This window comes from Eschrichtius robustus, chromosome 2, assembly GCF_028021215.1.
Source record: "Eschrichtius robustus isolate mEscRob2 chromosome 2, mEscRob2.pri, whole genome shotgun sequence".
Lineage (NCBI taxonomy): Eukaryota > Metazoa > Chordata > Mammalia > Artiodactyla > Eschrichtiidae > Eschrichtius > Eschrichtius robustus.
This window is the reverse complement of record NC_090825.1, coordinates 52,013,123-52,039,177: the sequence shown is the minus strand read 5'-3', so window position 1 is coordinate 52,039,177 and position 26,055 is coordinate 52,013,123. Positions and strand designations below refer to the sequence as shown.

General features: G+C 38.2%; 1 protein-coding gene across 2 annotated transcripts in view; it reads right to left on the bottom strand.

The window, feature by feature from the left end:
• The window catches only part of NLN (neurolysin), a 98,667-nt gene that overhangs the window by 29,070 nt on the left and 43,542 nt on the right, over positions 1–26,055 (bottom strand). For both annotated transcript variants that reach the window (XM_068535423.1, XM_068535424.1), the window contains 6 exons: positions 23,257–23,405; positions 14,738–14,845; positions 11,746–11,848; positions 10,973–11,133; positions 6,000–6,135; positions 3,591–3,957 (listed from right to left, as the gene is read on the bottom strand). In XM_068535423.1, the coding sequence (XP_068391524.1) occupies positions 3,591–3,957; positions 6,000–6,135; positions 10,973–11,133; positions 11,746–11,848; positions 14,738–14,845; positions 23,257–23,405 (1,024 nt within the window). The remainder of the gene's footprint in view (positions 1–3,590; positions 3,958–5,999; positions 6,136–10,972; positions 11,134–11,745; positions 11,849–14,737; positions 14,846–23,256; positions 23,406–26,055) is intronic.

Below are 26,055 nucleotides of genomic sequence, written 5' to 3'. Positions count from 1 at the left end.
TACCCAAATATTTGGAAAGTAAAAATACACTTCTATAAATATAGTCAACTTCTCTTTGACAAAAGGGCAAAGGCACAGATAAAGACAATGGAGCACAGACACTTTTTTCAACAAATGATGCTGGAACAACTAGAAGTCCGCATGCAAAAAAATGAGTCGAGACACAGACCTTACACCATTCACAAAAAATAACTCAAAAATGGATCACAGACCTAAATGCAAAATGCAAAACTACAGAATTCCTAGAATATAACATAGGAGGAAATCTAGATGACCCTGGGTTTGGCAATGACTTTTTAGATGAAACACCAAAGGCACAATCCATGAAAGAAAAAAAATCAATAAGCTGGATTTCATTAAAATGAAAATTTTCTGCTCTGAGAAAGACACTGTCAAGAAATTGATAAGACAAGCCATAGACTGTGAGGAAATATTTACAAAAGAGACATCTGATAAAAGACTGTTATCCAAAATATACAAAGAACTCTTAAAATTCACCAATAAGAAAACAAACAATCTGATTAAAAAATACACCAAAGACCTTAACAGACACCTCCTCAAAGGAGATACAGAGATGGTAGTTAAGTATATGAAAAGTTGTTCCACATCATATGTCATCAGGGAAATGCAAATTAAAACAACGAGATACCACTACACACCTATTAGAGTGACCAAAATCCAGAATACTGACAACACCAAATGCTGACAGGGATGTGGAACAATAGAAACGCTCATTCATCGCTGGTGGGAATGCAAAAATGGTACATGCACTCTGGAAGACAGTTTGGTGGTTTCTTACAAAACTAAACATACTCTTACCATACAATCTAGCAATTGCACTCCTCGGTATTTACCCAAAGGGACTGGAAATTTATGTCCACACAAAAACCTGCACATGTTTATAACAGCTTTATTCATAATTGCCAAAACTTGGAAGCAACCAAAATGTCCTTTAGTAGATGAATGGATAAATAAACTGTGGTATATCCAGACAACGGAATATTATTCAGTGCTAAAAAGAAAAGAAATGAGCTATTAAGTCATGGAAAGACATGGAGGAACTTCAAATGCATAATGCTAAATGAAAGAAGACAATCTGAGAAGGCTACATACTGTATAATTCCATCTGTATGACATTTCAGAAAAGGCAAAACTATGGAGAAAGTAAAAAGATCAGTGGTCGCCAGGGGCTGGGGTGGTGGGGGAAGGGATGAAGAGGCCGAGCACAGGGGATTTTTAGGGCAGTGAAACTACTCTGTATGATACTATAATGGTAGATACACATATGTTTTTTCAAATCCCAAGAAAGTATAACATCAACAGTGAACCCGAATGTAATTTGGGTGACAATGATGTGTCAAAGTAGGTTATAACAAATGTACCACTCTGGTGGGGGACGTTGATAAATGGGGGAAACTCTGCATGTGCGGGGCAGGGGATATATGGGAAATCTCTGTACTTTAGGGTCAGTTTTGCTGTGAATCTAAAACTGCTCTAAAAGATAAAGTCTGTTTAAAATAAATAAGTAAAAATAAATAAATAACAACAACAACAGAAAAGAACTGTGTCAGGCTGAGCTAGGAGTGAGCAGGGACATGGGAAGGGAAGGCAGACAGAGGAGGGGAGAGAAGGGAAGAGAACCGATGGACATGTATACCAGAAACCGTGCACTGAATTTGATAACATTTTCAGCCGGTCCAGCCTCTGGATGTTCAATGGGCCCATCAGTGTTTCTGGAATGATTTCATGTAGTTAGACTGAATTGTTTAAACAGGTAAACAGATCTATAAATATTATTTTTACCGGGGAAAACAAACTAATCTACAAGGTGTTTATCCTGTTATATTTTATACATCTTGGTCCATTATGAAACACCATAAGGACTTTCAACCAATTTAAAAATCAGTGCCATTGAGGGGTTTTTATCTTTCTTTTTTAAAAATAAACTTGATTTATTTAATACCAAAGGTTTCCTTACTCTGAGAGTATGTCTTTTTTACATTGTGTTTATAAAATTATGGTGATTTAAAAAGATGCCCTTACCTGGCAATCTTATGTTGGAACCATTAGAGGTTTTTTTTTCCTGTTGTTTTGAGAATCTCAGTGTTTGATGAATAAAAATTGATACGTGATTTAAAAAAAGAAGAAACTGGTCTTTCCTAACCTACTACAAATATCCTTTTTTTGAGTCAAGTAGACAAAGAAAACAAGAAGCAAGCACGTCAGGTGACAGAAAGTGAATATTAACTAGGTCACTACCCTCACAAAACATCACTCTCTGGTCCCCATACCTGAGTGCTGGTAGCAATGGTCAGATCTCTGAGAACAAAAGACACCAGTTATATCTTGGCAAAGAAACAGCAGGATGGGGTAGCCAGACTTGCTATCTTTGGCCATGGAAAGAGAATCCGGGGACAGTTATAGGAGGCTCCAATGCTGAAGGAGTTCCCCTGGAAGAATTCTTGGCCTAAAACTGTATCCTGACACTCTTCAATTAAAAATAGACTTACCCAATTTGACATGGGTTTATTTTTAGATCATATCAGAAGTGAAAGTAAGTCCATAAAGCAGTGGGATCAGACAACTCTGCCTCCTGTCTGGTTGACAATAGTTAACCAGCCTCCTTCCTGAAGTCATGCAAAATCAGTAGGTTACGAACTTGTATGTGCTGCTGATCTAGAGAGATGCTATTGATATAATTTACTCTGGCCTAGTTAGTAAAATTGCAACAGGCTGGCTTTGTTTTAGAAAGCAGCCTACAGAGAAAGTAATCCAAATCCTTTCATGTCTGATGAAACACTGTGGAGTCCATAGTTACTACATGCTACAGAGACAATAATAATAATATTTTTAATTCTTACTACTGATTGAATGCCCAGGCTGGGTGATTAGCATATATAGTCTAATGCACAAAACAAACCTGTAAAGCAAACATCATTCCCATATAATAGAGGTGGATATAGAGACTCATAAATGTTATGTCACTCAAGCATTCCAACTCAAGTTTGACTGACCGCCAAGATTTTGCTATTCCTTTATACTGTGCTGCCTTTCAGCCAGACTGAAGGGAGTGGACATAGACTTAAGAGTACTGGCAGACAGATCACCTGAATAATAAACATTTTGAGGTCCATTTTAAATTAAGAAATGCAGGGAATTCCCTGGTGGTCCAGTGGTTAGCACTCTGTGCTTCCACTGCCGAGGGCCCAGGTTCGATCCTAGATGATGATGATGATGATGATGATGATGATGATGATAGAAGCTCACATTTATTAAGCACTTGCTGTGTGCTGGGTAGTCTTCTAAAAGCTTTGCATGTAATTAACCATTTTAGTCCTTACAACGACCTTACAAAGCAGGTATGATTGGTATTCCCATATCATAGGACCCTAATATAGGTAAGGAAACTGAGGCAGAGAAAAATTAAGTAACCTGCCTAGTAAGTGATGGAGCCAGACATTCTGGCTTCAGAGCCCACATTTTTCATCCCTTTACTAGGAATCACATATGAGAATTATGAAAGACAAGAATCTTAATCTGGGTAGGAGCTGAATCCCTAAGGTCCCTTCCAACATGGTGATCCTCAGTACCTTGGATAGAGGTCCAAGTAGAACTGTCCTAATACTTCTCCCGTAGCTTTATCCTTCACAGTGTAAAGTGTAACACTTTTATGCCAAACATGAGCATCTGTCACTTGCTCAAATGAAAGTCCCAACAGCTCCTGGTAGATGTTCAGTAAGCCTTCAGTGACCACTTCAATTGGGAAGTATTCCTTGAGGATCTCTTGGTCTACAGAGTACTTGAGTTCTTCTGTCTGAGTCATGTAGTAATATAGATCCCAGGCATTGATTTTCCCATCGTATTCAAGACCTCTCTCTTCACATTCCTTTTTCTTCAAATTCAAAATAAACTCTCGTTCTGCTTCACCCAAGGGTTTTAATTTCTGGCTTAAATCATCTGTGGGGAGAGGGAAAAGTTGGCAATCCATTGCTCTTGGAAGCAAGCATATTCATACATACCACCAGTATTTTAGCACGGTGCTTCCTCCTTTGTCACACGCAATACAGATAACATCAGGAGAAAAGAAGGAAGGAAGGGTGGAAGGAAGGGGAGAGGAAGGGAGGGAGGGAGAGAGGAAAGCAGGCTTTATTATGACAGCACTGCTGTTCTCTTCAGGGTAATTTATTGTATGGCTCCTCACCCTGTTTTTTTTTTTTTTTTTTTTTTTGCACCACCCAAATCAGGCCACAGCTTCCTTACAGCATCAACAAAGCTGAAGTTTATCTCAGAGAACTCTGCCTTAAGAATGTTATAATTCAGGGAACGAAGCGATAGTGAAACTAAACTCATGTACGTGATTATTCTTCAATGAGCTTAGGCTCCTCAGAGACCTAGGGAAAACAAATCAGATGTGACCTGTGGTCAGAATTACTGAAAACTGTTCATCGCCTTTGATAGCCATGGGTTTAGTTAATCACTACCCCATTCCTATGAAGAAGGTCTATTTGGACATGGCAATTCTACTTTTTAGATGGATACTGCAATTTAACACGGTGGTCAGTTTTTGACTATTGCACTGTATTTGGCTAAAGGAGTATGCTTTTATTATGTATTTATTTTCCACAATTTGCTACATATGTAAGATAAAAAGCGTTGCCTCTGTAAGGGGCATCCCCGTGGTGTGAGGTGAAGGCAGCGGCTTGAGGAGTGCTGCGAAACAAAAAGAGGAAAATCAGAGAAGATATAGAGAGATGCAATTCTGATTAGAGAGAAAACTGCTTTTAAAAAATTAAGTTAATGAGGTATTATTAAGGAAAACTTTCAGTATACACAGTCACCACTAAAGGAAACATTCTCACCAAACCTATTAACTCCCCAAGCCAATCTCTTGTATAAAATACATCAGAACAGATGGCAATCACTGGTTCACATCTCTGTTGTTTCCGCTCAGCGGAAAATTCATTGAGGAAAGAACCTTGCCTTCGCCCTTTCTATAGTCCAACCGTGTATCATGCACACTAATACAGGGCAGTTATTTCATAAATGTCTCCTGAATGAATAAATGAATTATATAATAATGAACAGCTACTATTTGTGCAACACCTGCTACATGTCATATATGATGTCAGCATACACATTAATAATTCAAAGTATGGCCATTGAGAACACAAAGGACTAAATTGCAGGCTGCATGCTGATTTTGACACATTATTAATCATCTCCAACTTAACTAAGCTAATAAAATTATACACTAGTTGTTAAAGGTGAATAAAGTCTGAAAGGGGTCAATGAGAAAGTTAAAAAATAAATCATACTCTGGTAAACTCTGATTAGAGAAGATTAAAACAAAAATTAGTATTTTTGCAATGGTTATGTTATTCAACCATTTTCACTAAAATGAAAGAGAAAACCAGAGTGACTGTTGGAATAGTGACACTGAGATTGAGAGGGGTAAGGGTGATAGAGTGCCACTGACTAAATGTCATGGACATAAGCTCTATGGTTTTAAAAAGATTAATGAAAAAGTGATTTTAAATGAATGTGAAGATAGTTATTAGATAACAGTTTTGATGCATATTATTTTATATTCTTTTATGTATTAACAAGTGGCTTCTGGAATATAAAATACTTTTTGTTTCTATATGCTCTATTTTCATTTATGTCCTATTTGTCAGCTTATTTCATACAACAGGCTAATCCTCTCTCTGTAGGTCCCTAGATATCTTCTTAGAAATTAATATAAAAATCCCCATCAAGATACAAGTGGAATGAAGCAAGGACCATAATAGTAATATAAACAATGAGCAACTCTTAGGGCCAAGCACAGTATCTAACATATAGTAGGTGACCAATACATTTCTCTTGCATGAATGAAAAGCAGAATGTTCTCAAGGGCATATTAAGTTCTGAGGCCCTCTGTCAAGTTGGTACTATGCAGCAAAACAGTCACAGAAAAAGAGAAATGGCAATATACAAGGGATTAAGAAAAGAAGACTAACCTAGAAAGGCTGTTACGTGGCTTGTACTCTTCGCAGTATTCATTTCAAGGACAAAGTCAGCATGTGTGCTATAGCCGAGCAGTTTGGCTACTTTGGCCCGCAGTGGGAGTAGCTGATGCAGAATTATGGTGTTTTCCTGGTAATAGACAACAATAATAAAAACCAAAATAAAGGTTAATAATTAACTGGGTCCAAAGCACTAAAAAGAAGAGTTTCTACATTGCTTTCAGGTTGGTAAAACTGTCAAATATTTTTAGACCATCTCAACTTCTAGTAAGTTATTCCATTTCAGTGTTGCAGACTTTTTTCTGGATTCATGATCCAATTTTATTTCTGAAATAATTGACTTTTTAAGTCTCAGGAGATAGCTATGAAGGTCTTAACAAAATTTTAGGTACTGTTAAATTTGAGTAAAAACATATTCTTTTTTTTTTTAACATCTTTATTGGAGTATAATTGCTTTACAATGGTGCGTTAGTTTCTGCTTTATAACGAAGTGAATCAGCTATACATATACATGTATCCCCATATCTCTTCCCTCTTGCATCTCCCTCCCTCCCACCCTCCCTATCCCACCCCTCTAGGTGGTCACAAAGCACCGAGCTGATCTCCCTGTGCTATGTGGCTGCTTCCCACTAGCTATCTATTTTACATTTGGTAGTGTATATACGTCCACGCCACTCTCTCACTTTGTCCCTGCTTACCCTTCCCCCTCCCCGTGTCTTCAAGTCCGTTCTCTAGTAGGTCTGCGCCTTTATTCTCATCCTGCCCCTAAAAACATATTCTTAAGGACTATACTGATTCCACATTTAGTCTCGTCAATACTGCACCAAATATTGGTACTTAAAATTTTTCTTTTATTGTGGTAAAATATACATAATACAAAATTTACCACTTTAACTTTGTACCCATAAGTATGGCTATTTAAAAAAAAAGGAAGGACTTCCCTGGTGGCACAGTGGTTAAGAATCCGCCTGCCAGTGCAGGGGACACGGGTTCGAGCCCTAGTCTGGGAAGATCCCACGTGCCGCAGAGCAACTAAGCCCATGTGCCACAACTACTGAGCCTGTGCTCTAGAGCCCGCAAGCCACAACTACTGAGCCTGCATGCCTAGAGCCTGTGCTCCACAACAAGAGAAGCCACCGCAATGAGAAGCCCGCACACTGCAACAAAGAGTAGTCCCCGCTCACCGCAAGTAGAGAAAAGCCCGCGCGCAGCAACGAAGACCCAATGGAGCCAAAAATAAATAAATAAATAAATAAATAAATAAATATTTTAAAAAATAGGAAAAAGGGAAATAATAAACATTGGTGAGGATGTGGAAAATTTGGAACCTTTATATCTGATGAGAGTGTAAAATGGTACAGCTGCTGTAGAAAACAGTATTATGATTTCTCAAAAAATTAAACATAGAATTCCCATATGATCCAGAAATTCCACACCTGGGTATACATCCCAAAGAATTGGAAGCAGAGACTCAAACAGGTATTTGTATACCCATGTTCACTGCAGCATTATTCATAATAGCCAAATGGTAGAAGCAACCTAAATGTCCATCAATGGATGAATGGATAAAGAAGATGTGATATATACATACAATGGAATATTATTCAGCCTTAAAAGGGAAAGAAATTTTGACACATGTGAAATTATGGATAAACCTAGAAGACATTATCCTAAGTGAAATAAGTCCGTCACCAAAGGACAACTACTGTATGGATTCTACTTACATGAGGTTCTTAGATGAGTAAAATTTACAGAGACAGAGAGTAGAATGATGTGTGCCAGGGGCTGGGGCTGGGGGGATGGGGAGTTAGTGTTTAATGGGTACAGAGCTTCAGTTGGGAAAGAAGAAAAAGCTCTGGGGATGTATGGTGGCGATGGCTGCACAACGATGTGCATATACTTAATGCCACAGAACTCTATGCTTAAAAATGTTTTAGGGATTTTGCTCAAATTATTACAAACATTTTATATATTTTATTTGTATTAAAATGCAAATAATGATTTTGCTTTATTGTTTTCTTAACAATAAAGGAAAAAATAACCTCCTAGAGAAAGTAAATAAATGTTGAGGTCAAAGAAAAACTACTATTAAATCATCAAATTATTTATAGACATGCTTCTAAGGAAGATCACACTCTGAGGTCAGACTACCAGGGTTCAAAATTTGGCTCCACCATTTACTAGTTGTCTAATTATTGGCAAGCCCCTTAATCTTCCTAAGCCTCAGTTTTCTCATCTGCAAGACGTAGATAATAAAAGTAGCTACATCATAGGGTGATCATGAAGATTAAGTGAGAATATAAGTAAAATGCATAGAAAAACTCCTGGCACAAGAGCAAACACCATATAATTATGTTATTATTATTTTAAAATGAGAATGGAAACATGGATATGAGAAACACATAATACAGTTCTCCAAGTTCTAAAGTTAACTAGTTTGAGTCTTTCAAACTAGTCTTGGCCCCCTTCTTCAGTTTCCTTAGACCTTCTCCCTAGACTGCCAATTTTTTCCTAATATCTATTCCCCCATTCTTCCTTTTAGTAACAGAATTCTCTGAGTTTTTGCTGGACACACGGTCACCTGACTACCTTTCCCAGCCTTTCTTAAAGCTAGCTGTAGCTATGTGATACACAATGGGACAATGGAATACGAATGAGGCGATAAGTGAAATTTCTGGGTCATCTCTTTACAGATGCTTGTCTCGCTAGCTGTGAACTGAAGATGAGAACAATGACCTTGGAAGCCATATACTAAGGACAGCAGAGCTGTCTTCCAGCTCTGGGCCCCTCACCTCTGTACTGTTAGTTGCAAGAGAAATAAACCTTAAAAAAAAAGTGTACTAAAACATACCTAACACAAAATATACCATTTTAGCCCATTTTTAAGTGTACAATTCAATGGCACCAATTATAATTTACACTGTTGTGCAACCATTACCACTGTTTCCAAGACTTTTCTAACACCCTAAACAGAAACTTGGTAACCATTAAGCAATAATTCCCCAGTCTCCTAGCCCCTGGTATCCACTAATCCTTTCTGAAGAAAAATAATTTTTAGCTTATTTGAGTCACTGGGCTTTTGGTTGACTTTGCACATTTGTTTAACCTGTAGCCTAATACCCACAGAGACTAATAGTAGGAATAGGGTGCTGCTATAACCCAAATGAAAAGTGTACAGGAATGGAAGGTGAGGACACAGATGCTGTCAAGTGGGAAGCTGGTAATCCTCATGATATCATGGATAACATTTGTTAAAATTGTTACTCGCCATAACTAGGAAGGCAGGCCAGTCATCTACTGGGTCTTAGCTCTAGGGTAATTGCTTGGGAAAACTAATAATGTTGGTGTCTGTTTGTTGGTATTTGTTGCTTTTGGAAAGATTACATGACAGAGAGCTCAAGTGAGGATTGGTCAGTTTGCAAAGATGGAGGGAAAAGAGTTCTGCTAAGAGAGGTTCTGCCTGTGGCCCCTGATGTGGGGCTTCAGGTGACTGGAAAAGGTAATTGCTCTGTTCTCCGGAGACCAGGAGAAAAGACTGCCACTCAGAGTTACTGAACTGTGAAGATTAGTGCGAGGGTGCTGCCTTCCTCCTCAAGCCTACTGTTTCAGGGGGCCCTGAAGCAGACTCCATTAAATTGAAGAACAGCAGAATGGACACCATACAGGAGCCCGTATATAAGGAAAGATATGGTGGATTTGAGGGCTATGACCAAAAGCGGTATTTGGGTGTTGTTATTTTAACATGAATCTCATTGGAAGCAAACAGACAAGAAAGCTGTTAAGTTTTTGAGGGAATTTTATTACCAAAGATATCATTAAGCCTGGCTTACAAAAGCAACCCTCAGGCTTCAAAACTGGCATCAGCAGGAATCTATACCAGCAGCTGCCCAGGATATGGTCATGGAGGGTAACGGACAAGAAAGAATTCCCTGCAGGCAAAACCAGGGGCCATGGCATACAATTGTTAAAGGAATTCCTGCTAGAAAGGAGACCCAAGTAAGTCCGAAGGGCTATCCCAGGAACTTCACCAGAGCTCGGAATCCTCACAATTCCTGCCAAATTGTTTCTGAAAATTGGTATGGGCTTGCTTTGTTTCCCATTCTTTCCTTTTCCAAATGGGAGTCTTTAGTGTGGTTTTCTGTTCCTATTCTACCACTGGGTACGTGGTGGAGGTGAGCGGGCCAGACAAGTTTTCTAACCTTTCACATGCGGCCAGATCACGAGAAGGTATAACTGGGGAGGACTGTGTACCACTCACAGATCCTGGTCTTTGAGCTAAAGGCAGTAACTGGTTGGGATCTGACATACGGTGAACGGGTTCTATGTGGGGAAAAAAAGGGTGCTCAAGATTACTAGGATAGCCAGAGAGGCAGACTGTGGTGAAGCTGGCTAGTTGACTCTTAGAATTCATTTCTAATTCTTCCTTTTTTTCCTTTTAGTGATAGAATGCCCTCAGCTGAGCAAATGGCTATGAACTGAAGACTATATTTCCCAGTGTCCCCTGCAGCTAGATACAGTTATATGATGGAATTTGGGTCAATGGGATGTGAATAGAGTAGATGGATGTCATTTCCAGGTCTTCTTCTTAAAGATGCTTGCTCTGTGTTTTATTTTCCCTCTTCCCAACAGGCTGGAAAATGGTGACAACTGCCTTAGAAGTCACTTGTTGAGGAGAGAGAGGTATCCCGCCAGCCCTGGACTGTTGACTTGGAAGAAGAACACAACTTTTAGTTTCTTTAATCCATTCTATTTGTATTAGAACAGCTTAGCCTATGGCCATACCAAGCAGGTTGCCAACGAACAAGGAAAAAGGTGTCTTGTAAGTCTGAGGATTTAGGAGGCATAACCTTCACACAAATAGAAATTCACACAGAGGAATCAGCCTCTGATTCAACATTGGTAAACAAAGCAAACCCTTTTCTTAAAATCTTCCATAAAAACAAAAGAAAGCCAAACATTTATAGTACCTCTTTGCATCTTGTATTAAAAGCCATTTCCATCTTCCTTCTGGTTTCAGGGATACAACATTTCTTCATGACAGGAAAATAGTGTGGATATTTTAAGGTAATTTTATACATGTCATCATCTGTCTTTTCCAAACTGTCAATGAAATCATCAGGAAGAGCACCTGCAAAAAATCATTTTCTCATACTTCAATTTTTCCACTCATTATTGGTTTATTCAGCATTGGCATGGTGCCTTTAAGAAGCTCTAGGAATTTTGTGGAGTAACTGAAATTCAAGTAAAATAATGACAATCCTTATAATATCGCTTTGACGTTATTGTAATGGGGGTGGCAGTTAGAGGACAGGTGGCCTGGGAGATGGTAATTCAAAATATGAACAGGCTTCAGTGCACTTGTATAGATGGCGTTTTGAAGAAGAACAGGCAAAATTAAGCCAAGAAAAATCCATCACAGAATAAGGAAAGACTAATTTAAGTTACAATGTAGAGGACATTGTGAGGCAAAAAAAAATTCAAAGCACTGAAGGCTGTTAAACACTAGCATGAGTTACCAAGAAAGATTATGAAATTTCTTCTGGACTGTCTCTAGAAACAGTATACATTCTTATAGCCTAAGATCTAGATGTGGTTTGGTTGTGTTTTTTTGTAGAAGGGGTGGTGGGTTCTGTAGAAGGTACATTTTAAAAAGAATTCTTCTAACTTTGATTTGGCAAACTGTGAGGTGACATTATTTGCCTAAATTACAGATTTAATCTAAAAAACAACAAAACTTTACCAAGTTCAGCCTTGGAAAATTCAAGGAAGGTATCATCCTCATTGAGGTTTTTGTTAAAGTCAATACATAGCTCACTCATTCTTTTCTTCATTGCTTTAATTTCCTGAAACAAAGATACAAATACAGGACCTTAACAATAAAATGAAATTTTCATTTTTATTGCCATCAGTCAAGTAAGTTTCACTTTTATGTGAAGACTGGGTTCTGTACCCAACTCTCGGGAAGTACTTTCTTAGAGATGTGCTTGATACCATAGTTTTCTGCAATCTTCTACATTGTGTCCGTGAGTATTTGTATGTAATATGTACAAAAAAGCAATCCTGGTGATGTGTTAGAAATTAGGCGTAAATTTGTAAGAACTAAACACATTTAGGAGGCATAGTCAAAGCAGAGTCTGGCATATAGCACGTACACAATAAGTAGCTTGCTGAGTGAATGAATGAACCTAGTAGCCTGTTAATAATTAACACTTCGAATCTTTCCAAATTCTAAATTTTAATTTAGTAAATCAGTATTGGGTACTGAAGTAAGCCAAGAGATAAGAACTGAGTGATTACTTCTATGGTTCCTTTGGAAAACAAGATATCTCTTAGTTTTTTTTTGTTTTGTTTTGTTTTTTTAAAAATAAATTTTATTTATTTATTAATTATTATTATTATTAATTTTTGGCTGTGTTGGGTCTTCGTTTCTGCACAAGGGCTTCCTCTAGTTGCGGCAAGTGGGGGCCACTCTTCATCGCGGTGCGCGGGCCTCTCACTATCATGGCCTCTCTTGTTGAGGAGCACAGGCTCCAGATGCGCAGGCTCAGTAGTTGTGGCTCACGGGCCCAGTTGCTCCGTGGCATGTGGGATCTTCCCGGACCAGGGCTCGAACCCGTGTCCCCTGCATTGGCAGGCGGATTCTCAACCACTGCGCCACCAGGGAAGCCCGATATCTCTTAGTTTTATAGAGCGTCTGCAAATAAAGGCGATTTATGGGCCCTAACATTTACATAAAAAGTACTAGGTGGGAAAAAAAAAGTATTAGCTGGAAGATCAAAGGAAACAACAGAAAGAACACCACAAGAAACCACATGAGATAATTTATTAACCTGTCCCACTCTTCTAAAAGTGCTAGATAATAAAACTTACATAAACCGCACACTTTCTCAAAGTGTGCTTCTGACCAGAAGCATCAACATCACCTGGGAACTTGTTAGAAATGCTCTTTTTTTAAAAAAAATTTATGTATTTATTTATTTATTTTTGGCTGCGTTGGATCTTTGTTGCTGCGTGAGGGCTTTCTCTAGTTGCAGCGAGCGGGGGCTATTCTTCATTGCAGGGCGCTGGCTTTTCATTGCGGTGGCTTCTCCTGTTGCGGAGCACGGGCTCTAGGCACGTGGGCTTCAGTAGTTGTGGCGCACGGGCTCAGTAGTTGTGGCTCGTGGGCTCCAGAGCGCAGGCTCAGTAGTTGTGGCGCACGGGCTTAGTTGCTCCGCAGCACGTGGGATCTTCCTGGACCAGGGCTCGAACCCGTGTCCCCTGCATTGGCAGGCTGATTCTTAACCACTGCACCACCCAAGTCCAGAAATGCCAATTTCGAGACCCATACCAAACCTGCTGAAACACAAACTCTCAGAGGTGGGGCCTTGTATAATCAGAGCTTTAACAAGCCCTCCAGGTAATTCGTATACACAATAAATTTGAGAATTAACACATACTGTGCAGTGTCATTTTTGGACACTCTGGTCGTGTCCCCAGCTCCCTTCCACTTCTCCCCAACTCTACAGCAGCCATGCAATTTAGGCGGGACAGGATCCTATCTGAAGTCCAGGGTGTGACCTCTACACCAGTCAGGTAATCCCATCATCACTGCAGCAGTGACTGGTTCAGGGAACCCAGGCCTGGCATTTCCCTGACTAAAGAAGGATTCAGGATTAGGCATGTGATCCCATCTGGGCCATTAAGACATGAGGGGAGGTCTAATGTGGGCTTCTCTATGTCCTTCTGGATGGTGGGGTTTTTATATTTGCAGCCATTTTAGTAATAAAAGGAAGCCAGCCTTTGGATTACTTAACACTGAAGGAGACAGAGTAGAGAAATAGAAAAATCAGGTGGCCAATGACACCACTGAGCATCTGACTCAAACTAACTCCTGAACCCCAACTGCCTCTGGATCTTCCGCTTATACAAGCAAATAAAACTCTTCTATTGTTTGGACTGTTTCAACAGGGTTGACTATTACAATGTTCATGAAGGCAAAGCGAGATCGGTCACACTTCTCCTGTAACTAGGATGAAGAAGATACAAGGTGTCTGAAGGGCATTTTGATGGAGGAAAGGTGCCCATATCTCAGTGGTGCCTTCACATGTATCTACCATGCTGACATCACTTGGTTTGAATTTCTTTCCAACTTGCTTCCAGTTCTACTGGCGAGAAGAATAACCTGGAAATAAATCATGGGTTATATATCCTGTCCAGAAGAATGAGTTAATTCTGCAGCTGAGTTTACTTCTGAAACTGAAAGATCTGAATGGTATTAGACAAAGGAGAAAGTCTGAAAAGCTAATCTCTCCGCCTTTAAGGAGCATATATTACTCACGGGGTATTCCATTCCAAAATGCTGGTTTGAAAACTCTCCATCATAGGGATTTTATTACCAGTGCCCTGTCTCTTTATGAACAAGGGAGTAAGAATACAAATCAACTATTAAGATCTGAACTAGCTACCAGAGAATGTACACTAGAGCAGGGAAAATAAGCCTGGCACACATGAAACAAATAAAACCTTGACAGGATTAAAGAACAATTAAGTTATCAGTTGTTTGTCAGTCATCATGAGGTTAATAGGAGTTGTGGAATTTAAAATCGTTGACTACTAAATACATTGTACACTGATTTGTATTATGGGTTATTTCCCATATTACAAACATGTGTTTCCCTAATTCCTGTTTTTTGTTGTATTTTGTTTTATCTATTCTTTTGTTTTCTAATAAGAAAAGGAAACAAACTCACATTTTGTACTTGTTCTGGAAGATGGAGCCCGTTCCTTTTTCCCATTTTCACTGATTTTTCCAAGTATCGTCTGGCTTCAGGCTTTATCTTTCCCAGATCACACGTTTCCTGAAATTAAAGAATGTGACAACCTCTTTGATTTCTGTTACAACAGTGCATGGGTAAATTATAAACTATGAGGCCAACAGCAAAATTTATTCATCATCTCTGGTGGGCTATGAAGTACATAGGTGATTATGAGGCAGGTCTTTTTGAAAACCTATGTTCTTTTATGCTTCAGTGAGCTTCTGCTTATTTAAAACTGAAAAATTAAATAAATAAAAAGCTAACCAGAATTTCCTTGCCTTGCATCAGAATCAAGCGTGCCTGTACCACTTGAAAATGCGATAATAGGGAACATTTGCATAATCTCATAAAACATTCTTTATGACTGAGTAGTCTTTTTCACAAAACGTATTTCTTATCACAAATCATCTGGATTTAATTTTCTATCATTTGCTAACCTGGTTCCACTTGAGAGGCAAAAATAGAAATAATGGGCAAATTCTCCAAAAATGGAGAGTAGGACTCTTTTGCCAACATACCAAACAAGGACAGCTGGACAGACCCCCAGCAAAAGGCTTCCAACACTTCAAAAATGCCTTACTGTCATTTGGTAAGAGAGATCAAGGGACCACATCAAGCTGCATGTGGGCAAGTATCTGGGGAAAATGAGTTAGCACTGCACAAAGAGGAGGAGAGCTGGACAGTACATGTGAACCTACATGCAGCAAAGCAAACAACACTCACTCAAAAGGACGGAGGACCCTGAAGGAGAGTGGAAAATTCCCCCGGCCACAGCAAGATAGTAAACACACCCAGATGTTTCTTCAAAACACGTGGCAGAATATACATGGCACATCTGGGTGGCTGGTTAGTTTGTGGTCCCTGGGAGGAAAGGGGCTCCAGACAGATTCAACAGGTGCAAAGGATTCAGTGTGGTTGAGAGCCAACGAGGGACTTCTGTCTCTAGAGCCTTAGAGCCCTCCCAGCCTCAGAGACCTACTCTGGTTACACTCTCTCCGTGAAAGACTTGTGCTGTTCACCCCAAGCTTTATATTTTCCCACCTAATCAGATCTTTAAAAGGACTGTGCTTAGCTTTAGAGTCTGCATTTTAGACTGCTGGTAAAAGGCTCTTGCTGCAATAGGTCTCATAATTTTTTATATTTTGTTGCAGCAGGTAAACAGAGTTGTATTTTAACTGAGGGTCCTACTTAATACAACAATCTGTATCTCACTTTACCTGCCAATAAATAATTTTCTGTCATAGTACTAAAGCACTTGTTATGCATACATTACTCACAGTTTCCTCTGAGTTTATTCTCAGTGGGGGCAGAGAACTGTTAGACCCCTTTTTCCATAATAACCCCTTGTGTGTCCTTGGAGAATTTCTGAGCACACTGGCTTGAGTGGAGTGGGAACCCTCCCTAGCTGGTATTGGCACATACTGGGGTCCTGGCAGCAGGTGCCTGCAATGGCAAGAAACCCAGAATGGCTAGGGAGATAGCTGGGCTGTGGGCTGATTCCCTCAGAGACGGCCAGCAGTTCAAATCACAGTGTTCATATGGATGTGATTAACGTGGGTTGACTGAGGCTGGCTTTAACAGCACCAGGAAGTCTGTACTGAGATATGGGGCATGGCAACAGGAGTCCCTAGACAGGATGATACTACAAGTTGTAAGACTGGGGAGAATCTAGGCAGTAGCTATATGCAGTGGAAGAGAGGGAAAAAAAATCCCTGGTGAGCAGGGCCCGGCAAGGGCTGGGTACACTGTGAGGACCCAAGTGATCAGGTTGAGGTCCAGAGCAGAGGACCTTCCCACCTGGGCAGTGGGCCAAGGCAGAAGCAAGGCACACAGCTGGACAGCAGCATGGGTTTTTGGGTTCCTGGCATTCACCTGGTCACATGTGGCCCTGAGCTTAGCACAGAGGCTCGTCATAAGCCTCACCAGCTGATGTAAGCAGAATTCTTACTCTACTCCAATGCTTGATCAGGATGGGCTCTCATACTCAGTGGGCCTGGACTTGCCATATCTGGGAGTAGCAGGGCTGCTACTTCAGAAAGCCTGAAAGTGTACTCGGCACAGTAAACTCAAAACTCCTGGTCTAAATTAGGTAAAACTACCTATCTCCCCAAATAGGTAATCCAAGTGTAAACAGGTAGAAGGATGTTCTGAGAAAAATCAGCTCTGAATTAGGTCTAATTAAATACGAACAAATTACCTGTACTGAAATATTCGACTTACCAGAAAAATGACACTTAGCAAAAATCTGATTCAATTATATCCAGATACCCTTTGCCAGTCAGACTCTGAGGTCTTGGGAAATCTCCGGAGGGCTCTGGTAGGAGTAAAGCATGTCTAAAATGTGCTTCTAAAGCACATTCCTCTCCCAAAGCTGATCATAATAATATTCTCCCTTATAATCTCCAGGCAAGGTCAGAATTACTGCCCAAGGATTTTCTAAGAGGGAATCAGCCAACACTTCTAGACTGCTCTGCCGCAGTTGCATCTTCCTTCCTGAAAAAGAATTTAATCAATCCCCTTGAATCTGAACCAGGTCTCATGCCTCTTTGGGGGAGTAGGGAGCTAAAGTTCTCTGAAGCAATTTTCAAATTTATATAATCTGACAGCAGGGGATCTTATTTTAAACTCTGTGGTGACAAGATTTAGTTTTCCCCATCTTCCTCCTGTAACTAAGAACTTTTATATAAAAGTGTGAGCGCATACACACACACATTTTTACGTGTATGCTTATATACTAATTTCACAGACAAGAAAATTGAGATTAAATGATTTCTCCAATATCACACAGCTGTTTAGTGGTAAAAATGGGGGTAGAAATAAATTCTTTTATATTGGCAGTGTCTCTCCCTTTTTTTCTGTTTTTTTTTGTTTTGTTTTGTTTTTTCAATCACATTTGCTGTCAGGTTTCTTTCTTTCTTTTTTTTCTTTTTTTTTTTTTTTTTGTGCTGTCAGGTTTCTATCCTACTACTGTGAAGAGGACGCTCTTAGGCAGCTGCCTGCACTCTGGACAGGAGGGCTGCAGAAAGGCCTCTTGCTGACTCCGAACTCAATACCCTATCATGAGTCTCTGCTTTCGAGTGGGCCACAGGCAGAGTGAGGACACGGAGAGGGGAACCGCACTGCATGAAGACACATTTTAACTGAGACTAGCTCTGTTCCATTCAACAACCATTTACTGAGCTCCAATTTACGTCAGGCACTAGGAAAACAAAGATGAATAGCCTTGAGGCTCTTTTAAGTCACATGAAGGGAAAAAAAGATATATCAGCAAATAATGTTAATATCATGTAGTGAGTGAAAAGAGAGTAAGTATTGTACTTGAGAAGCACAAAAGAGGGACAACTGGCTAATGGGGAAACTAAGGCAAGGTAGTTGATGCTTTGTATTGTATCCCTCGGCTTTTAAGAGCCTGACAAAGGTACAAGGTTCAGTAGTATTATGACCAATGACTAGACTTATGCATTTCAAAATCAAGAAGGCATGGTAAGTAGAGGGAATTACCACTGCTATGTTGAATTTTGGACAGAGCTTTTCCTCTTCAAAAAAAAATTTCTTTTTTCTCTCTCTTTTTTTTTTTTTTAAACCGTAGTTTTAGGGCACTGATTCTTCCACAGCTGGTAGATCACATAATGCTTAAAAGCATCTATACTTAATTCTGTGACCTATTCATTTACAATGTAACATTAAAACTTTTCTGTTTAAATTACTAATTGGCTAAGATGAGCTGGCAAAGACCAAATTCCACAGCTCTGAAAAAAATATAAATAATATTACAATAGATAATTGTATTTCTCAATTTAGCTTGTATAATTCACTCAATTTCACTAAAGAATCCCTTTCCTGTACTTACTACTCAGTAGGCCACTGGAATAAAATATTACAGGCCTGGATTGTTTCAACATGGAAACACTGTACACTTTTTCTCACCAATGTGGCTTTTTTGATCTTTGCAGGCTTTTTAGCCAATGATCGAGAAGCCTTTGTCAGCACAGGGAAACACCAAGACTTCAGTCCATACTGCTGGCTTTTGATACCTGGACATTTTTTAGCTAAAGGGATGAGGACATCCTTGTTTTTCACTTCTTTTTTTTTTCTTCTAGAAAATTAAGAATCAATTTTAGAATTAAGGATACATTAAATGTTATATTTTTATGTAATATTTGAAATCTACAAATGACTATAACTACATATATATGTTTTAAAGACAAATTAAATCCACCCTTAAACTTATGAAATACAATATTAAAACACTGTTGCCTTTATCTATGTAACAGGTAACCACTCTCTTGAATTTTGTGTTACACATTTTCTTCCAGCATTACCACTTATGTATACATTGTTTAGTTTTGCTCCTTTTTGGCCTTTTTATTATTTTTTTATTTATACTTTTTTTAGTACAAACCTTTTATTTTTAAATGATATCATGTTGTATGCAGTGCTCTGCAATTTCTTTTTTTCTTTCTTTGTTCCTAAGATTCAGCCATGCTGTTGCATATTGCTGTAGTTTATTTCCTTCACCGCTATAAAACATCCCATTGTAAATCTACTACAATTTATTGCTCCATTTTCCTGTTGATGGAAATCTGAGTTGTTTTAGTGTTTTGCTATTATAGATAATGTTACGAATACGTGTCCCATGTCACTGTGCACAAAAGCAAACCTATTTCTAGGTAAATGCTGAGGTGGGGGTGGGGAGGGTATGCTAAGTTATGGAGAATGTAAGATCCAACTTCATAATATTAGATTTTTCTCCGAATTAGTTATTACTATTATTTAAAAAATCATTTTACACCTTTACTAGCAGTGCACAAATATTCCCAATGACTCACATCCAGACAGATACTTGGCATTGTCAGACTTGTTCATTTTTGCCAATCTGGTGAGTGAAAAATGGTATCTTATTGCAGTCTTTATTTGAACTTCCTTGACTTAATGAGGTTAAACATCTTTTCATATGTTTAATTGCCATTTGTGTTTCATCTGAAATACCTTTCATGTCATCTGCCCATTTTTCTATTGGGATGTTTGTCTTTTTTCCTGATTACAGTAGCTCTTTATATATCCTAGGTACTAATGCTTTGCTAGTGTCATATTTTGTAAATTTCTTTTTTTAGTATTTGAGTATTTTTTTTTGTATTAGTGTCTTTTCACTTTATTAATAAAAGTGCTTTATTTTAATGTAGTCATGTTTATCAGCCTTATATTTTATAGTTAGCACTTTTGGTGTCTTGTTTAAGAAATACTTCCCTGATCAGATGTCATAAAGGTATATTTCTATATAAACTTCCAGAAGCTTTAAAGTTTAACTTTTTAAGACTTTAATCCATTAGGGATTGTTTTTCATTTAGTTGTGAAGAGCAATCCAGTATTTTTTCCCCCACATGGATAACCCAGGTCCTTGCATCAATTACTGAAGGCCTATTTTTTGGATCTGTCACCATTTCTCACTCTAGTTTGAAGAACATTTACTAAGTGTTTACTGTACTTTGTACCAGGCACTCTGCCAGAGATGCAAAATAGAATCAAATGTGACACCTCCCTCCCTTGAGGGTTTTAATGTAAAGTCTACATGATTTCTGGCAAGCATTTACCAGCCACTTCTATGGCTCCTGGAAAGTCACCATTTCTGAGCCTCAGTTTCTCTACTAATAAAAAGGGATACTTCACAAGATTGGTATAAAAGTTAACTTAGATAACTATATTGCTATACAAATGTAAAGTAGTATTACTAGCCACACCTGGGAAGGAGGTAGGAAGACTATAGCACACTGGTTAGTCTCATGCTCTACTATGATTTCATCTATCCATTTAGTCAACAAATTGCTTATTTTAAAGGTTTTGAAACATGACTGCAAATCAGATGATACTTCCTAGACTGTGATGTGGTGGCCCTTGAATCTGGGTAGATCGTAGCGACTAGCCCATCAGCATGGTATTGCAGAAGTGATGCTACCTGACTTCTGAGACAGGTCATAAAGTGCAATGCAGCTTCTGTGTAGTTTATTGTAACATCCGCGTTGAAGCCCTCTGTCTCCATGAAAGAAGTCCTACCGCCCTGACGCTGTCATGCTGTGAGGAAGTCCAAATTAGCCTACATAAAGACACTACATGGAGGTGCCCTAGGGGGACACGAAGACAGAGATACCTGGTTAGCCTCTACATGCTCCAGCTCCAGCCACCACTGCCTGAAACCACATGCAAGACCCCAAGCCAGAGCTGCCCAACTAATACCTTCCTGAATTCCTGATCCACAGCAACTATGAGAGAAGATAAAATGATTGTTGCTATGTTCAGCCACTAAGTTTTAGAGTTACATATTGTACATCAACAGATAACTAGGATGCTTACTGGGCACAGATTTTGCCATAAAGAACTGTGAAAAGTAATTTCACATTTCTATTCATCAATATTAAGTGAAAAATAACATAAGAGCTAAAATAACATTTTGTATCTAATTAAGATAATACATTTGATTATTGCCTACATTGGTGGCATCTTGAGACCTCAATATTATTCAGAGCGCCCTCATTTTAGGAGAGCATGCCTGAAATTGATGACTCTATATAAATTTAAAATCCTATTACCCAGCCTAAGGAAGGCTTCATGTATTATATCATGGTAGCCCTATTTTATTTACGGTGTTACAGGAAAAATTAAATACAAGATTTAGATATATCTAACTTTGTCCTTTAGGTAAGAATGGGATGAGATTTACCATCTATTAAAGTGTCCAACTCTAGCAGAAAACTGATTCTGATAGTTCTAGATTTTTAAAAATACTGACTAAAAAATGTAACTATTTGTCAAGGAAGGTATTTAAATTCACCAAATAAGCTCCAATTCATAAACAAACACAACAGTTATTTTTAAAATTATTCTGGTGTAGCCTTAACATTCTAAATGCCCCTGAAATTGTTCACACAATAATCCACATGTATGAGAATAAACCCCTGTGGAAAGAGGAAAAATTATGGAACTAAATCTGAAACTATTATAAATTAATATAATAAAACACTGAAGTGAACCAGCTCAAGTAAATGAACAAATCTGATAAATGCACTGGTGTTTATGAGGTCACTTACAGTGTGCTAGGCTGCTGTCTCGTCTACTACGCAGGCAGCAATTTGTTCCCAAATTTACTGGGATCAGAGGCCAATATATACAAAATTTAAAAGTATAACAAAGAACTCTAAAGCGACAAACCTCCCATATCCTGATAACATTTGTAAGAATCAGAAACAGTGGAAAAGTAACAAAAACATTAGACTCAATAACATTAAGATTGCAATACCTTTTTGAGGCTAGAAAATCCCAAATGAGAACTTAGAAGTCAGGATGAAAAAAGAATTAATCAAAGGAAATTAGAAATGTGGGGGAAAAGCTCTATAGTACATATATAATATCCAGATAGAAAAGAAATAGATTATTTTGGGATGAAATAAAAATAGGAGACCATAAGGGCCATGATTTGAATTGTACAGAATAACAACTGAAGCTAAAAGTTGAAAAGAGAACAATTTAACTAGCAAAAAATAGTCATAGTTATTTTAATTTATGTTATTTTTATAGTGCCAAAGATGAACAATTATGAACCGTCATAGATGAACATAAATTAAGGGTGAAAAATGTATGTCTGACATGAGAAAATAGGCAGCATGTACGTCTTACATGTCTAAATAAATAAATTCTGGATTACATATTCTACAGTGAGTTACAAATAAAACATTTGAAATAAAACTGCTTTTTATTTCAATCCCTGTCATAACTTGCTAAAAAGAACACAAATTTTGACATTTTGCATATACAACGTGCAAAATTAAACAAAAATGCCTAGGATTGTAAAACACTGGTTGTTTTCCAAACAAATTGCTGAGTGCCATGAAAATAAAAATTCAAAGCAAAGACATGATGAAAATGCTAGGAAGCAAACCACCATCGTTGATGAAAAGACCCGAAATACTCAAGGCAGACCCACTTAGAGCTTTCTTAATACATAATTTCTGTGAGTCCTGAAAAATGTAAGGATGACAGATAGGAATGTCTCTGGCATACAGCATCAACAGTATGTCATCCGTATTATGGCCCAAACCACATGATATTTATAGATAACTCAACTCCATTTGCTTCTAGTTGATCTGATCTAATATAAACCTTGCAAAATTTTGAAAATTCGAAGAGGTTTTTACATCAAACCATTAAGTTCATGATGGCTAAAAAGCCTTAGATTTATGGATGCACACTCTTTTATACTTGGTCTTAAAAATTTTAAGTGAATGTAATTAGTAACTTAACATAAACCTAAGTGATATAACACTATGTTGTGCCCACTATCATAATAATTAGAAACAAAATCTAGGAACATTCAAATACTTTTTATCATTGGTCAAAGGTTTTTACTTCTTTATTGTCACTTTTTTTTTTTTCCTTTTAAAGGGAATTATAAGACCATTTACCTTTAAATGTACAATTCTCAGAAAGATATCTTCTCTCATGCTCATCTCGATATCAAAACGAGAAAGTCTTTTGTCTGCTTCTGTACTTGCTGCTCGTACTTCTTTGTCAGAGGAGACGTGCTGGGGAAAGTCTAGCATGGTTCGTTCCACTGTTAACAGAGGAAAAAACCAAAAGGACTCATTAAGTCAGTATGAAGAAAAATACCTCGTACCTAGATGAACGATTATCCAAATATAAGTTTTTCATTACATACTTTCCATAAAGGCTCCTAGGGCTATCAAGGAACAGCATCTAACACAGGACTTGGCTATTCCTGGGGCATTGTTAGGAACAATAAGGGTGTACACTGAGTACTTACCAAAGGATGTTTAGTGTGCAATTTATTAACTGGGAATGTAGAAAAAAAAAAGATGTAGGCCTTTCTAAAAAAATTTTTATTGGAGTATAGTTGATTTACAATGTTGTGTTAGTTTCAGTTGTACAGCAAAGTGAATCAGTTACACATGTACATATATCCACTCTTTTTTAGCTTCTTTTCCCATATAGGCCATTACAGAGTATTGAGTAGCGTTCCCTGTGCTATACAGTAGGCTCTTATTAGTTATCTATTTTATATATAGTAGGGTGTATATGTCAATCCCAATCTCCCAATTTAAAAGATGTAGTTCTTGGGGACTTCCCTGGTGGTCCAGTGGTTGAGACTCTGTGCTTCTATGGCTGGGGGTATGGGTTCGATCCCTGGTCGGGGAACTAAGATCCTGAATGCTGAGCGGTGTGGCCAAAAATAAAGAAAAGAAAAGAAAAGATGTATTGATAGTTCTTATACTGAGGCATTTTATAGTCTGGGAGTCGGGGGTAGGGAACAGTACATGAAAAGATAACAATACAGGACAGAGCAGCTTAGCTGTCAAATGAATGGGACAGAAACTCAAAGGCTGCAATACCGAGGGCTGGGGCATTATGCCATGCCTTGTGGAGAAGGCTGGATCTTAGAGGATGGGCGGGGTGAGAGGAAGAGCTCAGTAGGGGACTGGAGAAGTAGAGACTGAAAGCATGGGGACCGGCAAACAAACAGGATGTTTAAGAAACAAGCAGGCCAATTTAGTGGGATGGGGCTTGTTTAGAAAAGAAGTTCTTAACCTTCATGACAGACTCCTTAGAAAATCTAATCCAAGTCACGGACCCTCCCCCAAATGCAAACATTCATACAAATATAAAAAGCTGCATAGAATTTCAGAATTCTCAGAAATCTCAGTGGACATATTCAGTAAGCAGCTGAATACTGGGGCTATTCTTGTTAAATGATGGTAGTAATGTCATCTGCTCTTATTTTCACATATCAAAGTTGGTTGTTGGGTTTTTCAAACATTTGCATTTTGACTTTAATTAGGCAAAAATCTGATGTCAGTGAAATAATCCATACTACAGCAAAAAAAAAAAAAAATCAGTATGGTTTATAACCATAGTTGTGGTTATGCTGTGACAATGAATACATTTTAATTTTACTATCTTTAGCACTTTGAAGGTATTATAAATAGGTAACATTTAAACATGTGATATATGGTAGACAGTAAAGCTATCCTTCACATACCACGGAATTGTCCAGTTAAACAAGCTACCTTATGCATATCAGTCCCCTTAAAACACTGTCACAAAGAAAGCTGTAAAAAAATTGCCACAAATCAATAAATTCATAGTGTCTGTTTTTAAAAAAATCAAATTAGATAATTATTATTTTAGGATTTAATATATCATTTTTGTCCCTTGATTAAAGAAAGAATAGAATGCAAGATTTAACATTTAATACATACAGCACTTGTTTAAGTGAGTTAACTAGATAGTCACACTTTCTGTTTACTTTTAAAAATTAGCTCAAAAAGATATTAAGAAGGAATCAAAATTGCTCAAGAACTTAAATGAGCAGAACAAAATGCAGGAGTCTAAAACTGGAAACATATTCTTAAACAAACAATAATATTGAAAACCATTTCCTTCCTTACTTTGCCACAAAGACCTGGAACCAGACTTATGTTCTCACTGCCAAACTATAAACAATGCTGATGCCCGGTACCTGACACTGGACAAATGGGGTTTTAACAGCTACTGCAGGAGGCTGAGAACATACACAGATAAGAGAAAGTTAGTCTTTAAAAATCTATTCCGAAACTCAAACATTTTTATGATTAACCCATAAAGATAAATTTACAGGAGAGGAAGAAAAAATATCACAAAACTAAAGGTATATTTAAAAGATGTATGATTGGGAGAAAAAGCAGAATTTAAGATAGTTCTGTTTTAAAGATTTTTTCCCCACCTTTTTTACATTTGCTAAATGCATAAGCTACTAGGCTGGCACACCGTCTTAGTCATAAGTGACTGAAGAAGTGAGTATGTGAACCAAGGACAAACCACGTACAGGGTGGGAGATGCACACGAAATTGCCTGCTGGGAAAGCTCTGCTGAATGGGGACCGCCTCCATTCCTTTGACTTTAACTACAAGACCAACCAGACTTTTTTTACTAAAGAGTTTAAGCTCAAGGCTTGTAGCAAGATTTAGTGGCTATTAACGAGAGTGAAGCAGTTGGTAGTAAGAGGCAGAAACTGAAACAGAAATGCAGAGGGAAGAGAAAGTAGCCAAGTCCCTATTATGGTGGGACATAGGGTAGGGAACTCTTGGTGGGGAAAAAGAGATGACTAGGTCACTAGGGCTGTGCAGGATTTTGGACAACCTTCCAAATTCCAGAATCCATACAAATGCTTATGATAATTCAGTTCTACAGATAACCTATGTTCTTAT